The sequence below is a fragment of the Electrona antarctica genome (assembly GCF_951216825.1).
Source record: "Electrona antarctica genome assembly, chromosome: 13".
Lineage (NCBI taxonomy): Eukaryota > Metazoa > Chordata > Actinopteri > Myctophiformes > Myctophidae > Electrona > Electrona antarctica.
In genome coordinates, this window is record NC_136794.1 from 34,035,430 (window position 1) to 34,045,603 (window position 10,174).

Consider the following 10,174-nt stretch of genomic DNA (forward strand, 5'->3'; position numbering starts at 1 on the left):
CCATTCACAGATATATATGAGTTAATATGCTCTATGCACAGCAGCCATATTGGAAAGAAATTGGACCTCATTGGGGTCTCAAAGTGTGGTCCAGGTACCCTAGTGGTTCCTCTGAGGCGGTCTCAAAGTGTGGTCCAGGTACCCTAGTGGTTCCTCTGAGGCGGTCTCAAAGTGTGGTCCAGGTACCCTAGTGGTTCCTCTGAGGCAGGTCTCAAAGTGTGGTCCAGGTACCCTAGTGGTTCCTCTGAGGCGGTCTCAAAGTGTGGTCCAGGTACCCTAGTGGTTCCTCTGAGGCGGTCTCAAAGTGTGGTCCAGGTACCCTAGTGGTTCCTCTGAGGCGGTCTCAAGTGTGGTCTACCCTAGTGGTTCCTCTGAGGCGGTCTCAAAGTGTGGTCCAGGTACCCTAGTGGTTCCTCTGAGGCGGTCTCAAAGTGTGGTCCAGGTACCCTAGTGGTTCCTCTGAGGCGGTCTCAAAGTGTGGTCCAGGTACCCTAGTGGTTCCTCTGAGGCGGTCTCAAAGTGTGGTCCAGGTACCCTAGTGGTTCCTCTGAGGCGGTCTCAAAGTGTGGTCCAGGTACCCTAGTGGTTCCTCTGAGGCGGTCTCAAAGTGTGGTCGACCCTAGTGGTTCCTCTGAGGCGGTCTCAAAGTGTGGTCCAGGTACCCTAGTGGTTCCTCTGAGGCGGTCTCAAAGTGTGGTCCAGGTACCCTAGTGGTTCCTCTGAGGCGGTCTCAAAGTGTGGTCCAGTTACCCTAGTGGTTCCTCTGAGGCAGTCTCAAAGTGTGGTCCAGGTACCCTAGTGGTTCCTCTGAGGCGGTCTCAAAGTGTGGTCCAGGTACCCTAGTGGTTCCTCTGAGGCGGTCTCAAAGATAGACAGATAACGTCATGATTTGGTTTAATTTGTGGTTGAGTTTTTGGAGGGTCCTTGAAATTAAAAAGTTTGAAGGCTGCTGTACATAGAGACTATTCCCAAACTAGTTACCCATTCATGAGGAAAATTAAAGAAAAGAAAATAACACCAGAATTCTAAAATGTATATTTGAGTTGACTGCTTGCAGATTTCCTTTTGAAGGAAAGGGAAACGTGCCTTTGCAATGTGTCTTTAATGTGTCTTTTGACAAAACTTCTTGGGAAATCGTCACAATAACATGCTCTATGTTCTGATACAGGAACCGTGGGGACATCCATCCTTCTCGACAATCTTTGGAACATTAGTTGTGTATTCTCTTTCTGTTGTCAGGGTTGATCTGCCGTGTGTTTACGTCTGTGTTATTGCCGTACGCACTACCTTTGGCAAGTTGACAGCTCATATCTGTGTGTGCCAGTTAAGCAAACTTTAAAATGTAAATTTAAAGAGAGAGAGAGAGAGCGATGCGACAAAGACATCACTTTTTGCTCCTTTGAGGGCATGGCGTCTAATGACGTAAAAGGTTGTCAATCTACAAGCTGACAATGCGACGCAGCGCGATAGCCTCGTGAGCTTGTAGATCGGCTATTTCCGGCGGTGCACAAGACACACCGGCGCGCACCTGAACATACAAAGCTAGAAGATGAGATGTTGATCAGAGACTGTGACAGCAGTGCTACCCAGAGATACCAGCACACGCACGCACGCGCGCACACACACACAAGCACGCACGTAGCACCATGGGAACTAAACATGGCTGCCATCCTACAGTTTTGCTGTACATCACTTCGCTCCATTCTTTGTAACTCCAGTTGAACTCAGTTCAGTTTAGTTCAACTCGGTTCAGCTGGGTTCAGATTAGGTCGGTGAGACAAATGACTTGGGTTGAGATCAGAAGATGCTTTGTTGACACGACAGACAGACAGACAGACAGACAGACAGACAGACAGACAGACAGACAGACAGACAGACAGACAGACATGTGTTTGTCAAGCGATGCTGTAAAGAGAGGTTTTTCTCCTCCAGATCTGTTTCTTCTCTCCTCACCATTTAATCAATGTCTGCGTTCGTTCGTTCAATCAATGGGAAACATCTCTCCCTCGGCCCGTTCCCTCGACCACTTCATAACGGATCCGGCCTGCAGTAGACGCACGCACGTAACACGCACGCACGCATGTCCACACGCACAGAGTATATCGACACACACACACGCACACGCAGAGTATATCGACAGACCTCCAACACCCATCGACTGCACTGGCGCGCTGCAGCCCCGCTGGTCTAACAGGATGATTTTGTACGCGCTGCTCTATGATAGCTCTTATGTGAATGCTAAATTGGATCAGGGTCAGTATTTAATACAGAGAAGGAAGGCTGGCTGACCTGCTGCCAAGTGTAAGCTCAGCAGAAGCAGCAGCAGTCACGAGGACGGGCGCTGAAGCTCGCTGCCAGGCCCGACTCTGTGGATTAGAGTATTGATCCATCCCGACTTGATCCGCTCTTTGATATTCAGAACAAGGCCCTTCGCCCGTGCTCTGACCTCTGAGTTACGGGCGGAACTAATCGAAAAACTCAGCTGTGTGGCGTACGTGGCGTCGGCTCGGTTCTCCGCGGTTATTCGACGGGATTAATAGGGTTTGCTACCCCAACGTTAAAATAGTTATTTGTATTGAGGGATGATGTGAAAAATACAGTACATGCTTTTCAGAGCTTCCGTGCTCCAGACTGTAGCCTACAGTATGTTAGGAGAAATGTTTGGAAATTGTGTGATGCAACCGTCTGGCTCGCGAGACTATGTTGAAATAGAGCATTCATTTACAGGAAAAAAGAAAAACACATAATTAGTTTAAATATGGAGATACAAGGTTTCTGCCCAACAGCAGTGATATGTTTTATATACTTTAGAAAAGACATTGATGCTCTGATCAGACTAATATCTTGACCAATCGTTCAGTCACAGCGGTCATCAATATGTGAAATATGTGTCTGTGGCAAAGACTTAGCCTTGTCCAACTAGTACTAGTGGCCGTGGAATGTTCTATCTGCCAGGACGCCCTTAACTCTGAGAGTGTACAAGTGCATTGGAACACTCTCAGAGTTACAGACCTGTTATATTGTCATTGAGGGCTATCTCTTTTATAGTGTTTCTGGTAATATTATTGTTCACTCATTTTCTATGTCCACCACAAGCCAGCATGGCGATGAACCCTGTTCAGTCACACATCATAGATGATTGACATGAGAGAGATACTGTACACTTAATTAATCCCCAATGGGAACTTCGGGAAAGGCCCAGATTAGACCTTGAACCATATTTTTCCATCTGTCAATGATGGGAAGTGTGACACACCAACGCGGGATGCTGATTCAACTGTGTGTGTGTGTGTGTGTGTGTGTGTGTGTGTGTGTGTGTGTGTGTGTGTGTGTGTGTGTGTGTATTGCATGTGAGTGCACGTCTTTCACTGTGGTCACCACCACCCAGACAAATTCGTCTGCCTTTGATTTTTGACATCGTTTGCTTTTTCCCATGACGTTTATGCGTCATAACTGTTATGTTCGTGTACGTATGCGTTCAATTTTATTCGCATCTTCTTACCATTTGATTGTTTTTGTCACGGCGAGTTGTGTTTGCAGCGCTTGTTCTGCGCTGTTGTTATGCTGCCGTTAATGAAAGCCAGACCGGAACAGCTCCAACCAAAGCGGAACGCTCTATAAAAGGACCCGACAGTTCAAACCAAAGCAGAATGCTTACATAAAAGGTCCTGACAGCTGAGGAAAGTCCTGACACAAACCTCCCAGAATCCGAGACACACTGCTCTTTTGTGGGCGCTAACTAGGGCTGTAACGATTATGACATTTTATATGCATGACGATTAATTGTCACACTAAGAATTGCGATTAACGAGTAAATCTGTTATGACACATTACTGACATGATTACATGATTTATTAACTTTATACTTTTTTGAGCTTTGTAGATCTGTTTTGAGCTTACATCTTGTACGTCTATTTCCACTATTTTTGAAAATGTTTGAAAATACACTTTTCAACGTGGAAATGATTGTTGCGATTATGTGAAACATAATTGTGATTAGGCAAAAACCAACACTGTCTCACTCCTCAAAAGGATATCTTAAGGGCATATTGTGACTTAGTGATCAAACGTCAACATGTGCCTTGAGGGGGGCGGGGACAAATAAGGCACATGTTGACTTTATCAACGTGGAAGTCCAGTTCTCAGCGTATTTTGATGATCCATAAAAAAAACTGAGCCACGGGTGGCACCACTGAGCGTTGCGAAGTCCGCTTTCAAACGTCCGAGTTACGTCCCAATAGACACTGAAAAAGAAAAAATATATGACTGTGAGACAGCATTGACAAAAACATTACATTACACCACCTTTTCAAGCAGGCTTGTTGGCTGAGAACAATACAGTACGGTCTAGTAAAATACACTCTAAAGACAGCAGTGTGGAACGTGCATGTAAAACAAAGCAGCAATCAATGAGCGCTCTAAGGCACTCAGACACTAGTCCCTCTGACTCCTGGCTTCATAGACCCAAGGAAACAACCATTGATTTGTCTCAACACTTGCCTTTAGTTCCGGCCAATGAGATTCAAGAGTTGGCGTACATAACGGTAATGTTATTGTGCAAAATAGAGGCGACCTGATAGCCGAGCGGTTAGTGCGTGTACCACATCTGCTCAGATGCCTGACACGATACCGGTCAGTCCCCGGTTTGATTCCTGGCTGGCAGTGGTGGGAAAAAAACTTGACAGTACATTTTTCTTTTGTTTTATTTTGTTATTTCAGATCTACAGTTTATTTAGTTGACTATTGTTTTTATGTGTAATGCAATGTTTTTAAATGACTCAAATGTGCATGCTTTTACATTTGACGAGGACAGTGAATCTGTACACTCATTCAGTGTGTCAATCAATCAATCAATCAATCAATGTTTTAATGTGGTAACTAAGAAAAGCAACTTTGGGACATCGACAAACGCTTTTTTTTGGTGATGACTTTAAACTTTGACATTAACCCTGCTGGGCTGCGTCTCAGTAGAGTGGTGATGACTTTAGTCTTTGACATTAACTGTGCTTGGCTGGGCTGTGTCTCAGTACAGTGGTGATGACTTTAGTCTTTGACATTAACCCTGTTTGGCTGGGCTGTGTCTCAGTACAGTGGTGATGACTTTAGTCTTTGACATTAACCCTGCTTGGCTGGGCTGTGTCTCAGTACAGTGGTGATGACTTTAGTCTTTGACATTAACCCTGCTTGGCTGGGCTGTGTCTCAGTCGAGTGGTGATGACTTTAGTCTTTGACATTAACCCTGCTTGGCTGGGCTGTGTCTCAGTAGAGTGGTGATGACTTTAGTCTTTGACATTAACCCTGCTTGGCTGGGCTGTGTCTCAGTAGAGTGGTGATGACTTTAGTCTTTGACATTAACCCTGCTTGGCTGGGCTGTGTCTCAGTAGGGTGGTGATGACTTTAGTCTTTGACATTAACCCTGCTTGGCTGGGCTGTGTCTCAGTAGAGTGGTGATGTCGGAGATCCACGTCACGCCAGCGTCCTGCCCGGAGTGGGAGCCGTCCATGGGAATCACCACGCTCTAGCACCCCCTACCGCCCCTACCCCCCGTCTGGATGGTGGGTGGAGGCTCCACCGTTACCGTCCTCTCCCCCTCCGGTCCCCACCGGAGGGCGCTACAACGCCTCCTTCTTCAGCGCATGCAGACACGCTCTGGCCCTTCCCTGGAGGAGGGGCGGGATAGTTCACGAAATTTGAAGTAGCGGCTTTGTTCGTCGTAGATGTTGAACAAAGAAGTACATTGCAAAGATTTGCAATGTTTATAGATGTGCTGGGTATCTTAACCTATATGATATCATCATTTATCAAGTAGCTAATGTATCTTGAGTGCTAAAAGTTGAATTCTGCAAAGTAACTAATAAGTAAAGCTGGAAAATAATTATAGTGGAGTAAAACTTACAATATTAGCCTCTGAGATGTAGTGGGTGTGAGAAGTATATACAAAAAGGAAATGGAAAACTACCTGAAAATATAATATATAAGTACAACATCTGAGTACTCGTACTTGGTTACATTCCACCGATTGACTTTAGACGACGGCGCTCTGTTGCTGCACGATTTCCAGTTACTGAACAAACGTATAGTCTTTAGAGTGAACTATCCCTCCAAGCCACCAGCGTCGGGTCGTTGCAGTGTCTGCGTGCTTTGAGCCGGTTTGGTTTCACTTTCAGATGTGTGTGTGTGTGCTGCTGTTGCTGCTGCTCCTTGGCCGTCCTTGGCCAACTAAACCCACACGGCTTTGCATCTAAAAACACTTTGAGGTTCTTAGGTTCGTTTGGAATACGGCTGAAGAGAAGGCTGTCTAACACAGAGTTCACTCACTGCTTCTACTAACGCAACGGAAACCCTCTGTGAACCTACGTAGATCACCTACAGATCTCTCTCTCTGTGTGTGTGTGTGTGTGTGTGTGTGTGTGTGTGTGTGTGTGTGTGCGTGTGCGTGTGCGTGTGCGTGCGTGCACTGTATGTCTATTCTAGACAGTATGTTTCACTAATGAGTGTTTTAACGTATTCCTGAACAGACAATTTTAACAATGCTATGTACTGTATTAGAGATGTATGTTACATGAGAACATCACCCATTCTCAACCTTATCATCATATAATTGGTCGTCACTAGGGATGGGACTAGGGATTATCGGCCGATATTTGCATAAATAATGTAATATCGGAAAATATCGTTATCGGTTTTAATTAATTTAAATTTCACCCGAATGTATGATAATGTTTATTTTTATTTGTAAAACCTTACATTTATGAATGCATTCAGCGGGGCATCACCATAAAATTAGGCATAATGTGTTAATTCCACGACAGCATACAGTATCGGTTGATATCGGTATCGGATGTCGGCAAAAAAGTCATTATCGGACATAAGATGGCACAATTGCTGTCGACTCACTCTGTGTCTCATTGGTAGGCTGTGGACAGTTCAGAAACATGTCTACCAGTGACATCAACACCTTCTTGCTATTTATAGCATGCTGAAATAGAAGTCATTTTAAAAGTTCTTCGCATTACAATTTGAAATGTCCAAACTTTCCCATCAACGATGTCACTGGGTAGGCAGCGCAAGTTTCTGTACCGTCCAATGAGACACAGATAGAGTGAGTTAGACAGACATAACAGTTATATGATGATCAGGTTGAAAACTGGGCGATGTTCTCTCTTTTTATTTTTAAACGTGATGATCACGTAACACACCTAAAACAATCTGTTTGCTTTGCATGAAGTGTGACGGGCGGCGATGACCGTTGCTTTAAATATAACAATGCAGATGTTTTATTAATAACTAATCGTTCTATTTTTCTGTGTTTATTTTTATCTAGAGCAGGACGGTCACCTCCAACACATGTGCCAGCAGCGCTGCTCTGCTCCGCTCCTCTCCCCACACTGGAATAGTGTGGAATTCACACCCATTATTGGCAATTCATCCAAATTGGAATCTGATCATTTTATTTTGTCCCTACAGAACGAAAAAAAAGGGGGGGAAAAAGCATACTTTGCTATAGTGTTGATTATCAGTGTGTGGACGCCAAGAAGCCCTGCTTCTTCCACTGGCTGTCAGGACTACAATGGGAAAGGAAGGCCACTAGTACTCTGCAAGGGCAGAGCAGCAGTGGCCTTCTGGGAAATGCGGTCCTCAGTGATTGACAGCCAGGAGGTGGGAGGAGAGGGAGAGTGGTGGAACAGCGCTGGTGAACGGTGTCATTGTTGATGTCACGTGACGGCTGATTGTCTTCTACCCGGTAACACTCTACTCTACTCTCTCTCTCTCTCTCTCTCTCTCTCTCTCTCTCTCTCTCTCTCTCCCTCCAGGGATCTGAAGAAGGTTGGAGTGACGATCGTCGTCCCTCAGAAGAACATTGTGAGCAGCCTCAAAGCCCTCGATTCCCACACCAAGAACGGCCCGGTCCCCGTTTAAAAAGACAAAAAATAAAATAAAGAAGAAGAATAAGAAGCAGAAGAAAAACATAACATAACAAAACAAAAGACGGAAAGTAAAACAACAAAAAAATAACACTGAAGACCTGTGTGTCTTTCTGTCCGTCCGTCTGTCTGACTGTTGGACAGACTTCGGGCCCATGGCTCCCCATCGTTGCGGCGCAGTAACTCCGCATGGAAAACGACGGTGACGATGAGACGAGGATGAGGTCGTGTTCGGGTCGAGCGAGAGGGGAGAGGGGGCGAGGGAGCGGACACTCCGGACCTCCGTCCCTACATGTCCAAGTTGAGATGCCTTACAGACTCACGAGAGAGAGAAAGAGAGAGAGAGAGAGACGGGGTGAGAGGACGGTTGCGATTACCCTGGACAAAAATAATTAAATATATAACGCAAAAGCAAGACTGGGCTTGAACGATCTCAGTGCCAGAGCTCACGCGATTGGCTGAGCTAGCTGCCCTTCAGGGTTGACTAGGGTGGTGGGGGGGGGGGGTCTTCTGCTGAGACTAGGCGAGACAAGAATGACGCGACATAACAGGAGCGATCCCACCCCTCCACCCACCCGAAAACATGGACACTTCCTGGACTCGTGAAACTACCTACACCGCATCCTGTTTACACGCACACGCACGCACGCACGCACGCACACACACACACACACACACACACACACACACACACACACACACACACACACACACACACACACAGACGACGACAACAATCAAAGCCATGTATCTCTATAGCTCTAGCCTTGTAGTGTATGCATCCGGATAGCCCTCTCTATCACATTTAAAGCAATAATAATCATTTATATGTTTGCATCAAATGGAGGACATGCTTCTGTCAACGTGTCTCATTATAATATTAATAATAATAGTATATGGATCACTGTGCTTTGAAGGTAAGGGGGTGTGTGGGGGTGGGGGAGTCAAATCACATGTTGCCCCAATTATTTTCTTGATTCTTATGGATATTTTAATGTTTTTCAGTGATATGTGTACTTGCAAACACATTCTTCAGCAATGGTTCCCAACCTGTGGGCCGCTGCCAATTGTCTAAGCCACTATTCTCCCTCTGCCAACCTGGGGAGAGCCCCGAACTGATGCTTCCTCCAATGCATGAGGAGTGAGCAGGCCGCTTCTTATCACCTGACAGGGGGGGACTTTCTTCGGTAGGACGTAGCGCGTGAAAGGAACACCAGTTCCTTCCCCTCCGGCTGACCAGGGGGAGGCAGTACAGAGACAAGGTTTACTGCATGTTTTTTGTGAGGGTACCTACCCTAGGGTACACCGGGGGATAACATGCCAACCCCACCCAGGGTATGGGCGCTGATGACGCGGCGGGAATCAAACCCGGGACCTCCTAGCTGTGAGGCGACAGTGCTGCCGACTGTGCCACCGTGCCCGACTTAAGTGCTTTCAAGATTTTCAAGGGGGGCGGCGGGCCCTGATCCAGAAAAAGGTTGAGAACCACCCCTGTTCCACAGTTCTAATGCACTTCCCACACCACAGTACAGTTTTTGAAGGAGAACTCAGGATATAGTGATCTGTTCATTCTAACGTAGCTGAAAGTGACCCTACGTTTTACCAGCGGGCGAACAGCGGCGACTCAGGGCGATAAAAATCTCAGAGTGGGCGTTCCTGCTGTCATTACCGTATGTAATGTAAACGTATCACTGTTCTGCGTGGAGGGTAAACAAAGCAACACATGAATTTGATTGGCTATCGCCGGACGATGTCGTACAAAAGATACAATATTTTCACGACGTTCCTCCCCCCACTTTTCGACTATCGCCTCTTCGCCTGCTATCGTAGGTAGTTGCCGGGTCCCATAGACAAATAACGCACTTCCTTATACTACGCCAGGCTGTCGCCCGCTGTCAAAACGTACAGTCAGAAAGAGGGAGATAGCCAGGGATTAAGACTATTTTTACACAGAAACAATACATCTAGAAAATGACAAAGTGCCGCTTTGTCGTGTAATAAAAAGACAAAACAATTAGTGGAGACGGAGACGCAAAACTCGATTGGAAACGCTGTAGACTGCATGCCAGGTTGCTAGGTGGAAGTGTGATGCTGCCACGCAACACCACAGAATGAGGACACTTCAACAAACAAAATGAAACACACGCCCTGGGAAAAGACAATTTTGTCCGGACGGACAAAGTAGTGGAGTCATGAAGTATGTGGGTTCACACATGATCAGTCCACCAATGTCATGCGGGACATGAGGC

At 46.2% G+C, this 10,174-nt stretch overlaps 1 protein-coding gene across 1 annotated transcript in view; it reads left to right on the forward strand.

Annotated features, from left to right (window-relative positions):
• epha3 (eph receptor A3) overlaps positions 1-9,221 on the forward strand; it is a 165,974-nt gene extending 156,753 nt beyond the window's left edge. Inside the window, exon 18 of the mRNA XM_079517759.1 lies at positions 7,815-9,221. Within this exon, the coding sequence (XP_079373885.1) occupies positions 7,815-7,920 (106 nt within the window). The 3' untranslated portion in view covers positions 7,921-9,221. The remainder of the gene's footprint in view (positions 1-7,814) is intronic.
• The last annotated feature ends 953 nt before the right edge of the window (positions 9,222-10,174 follow it).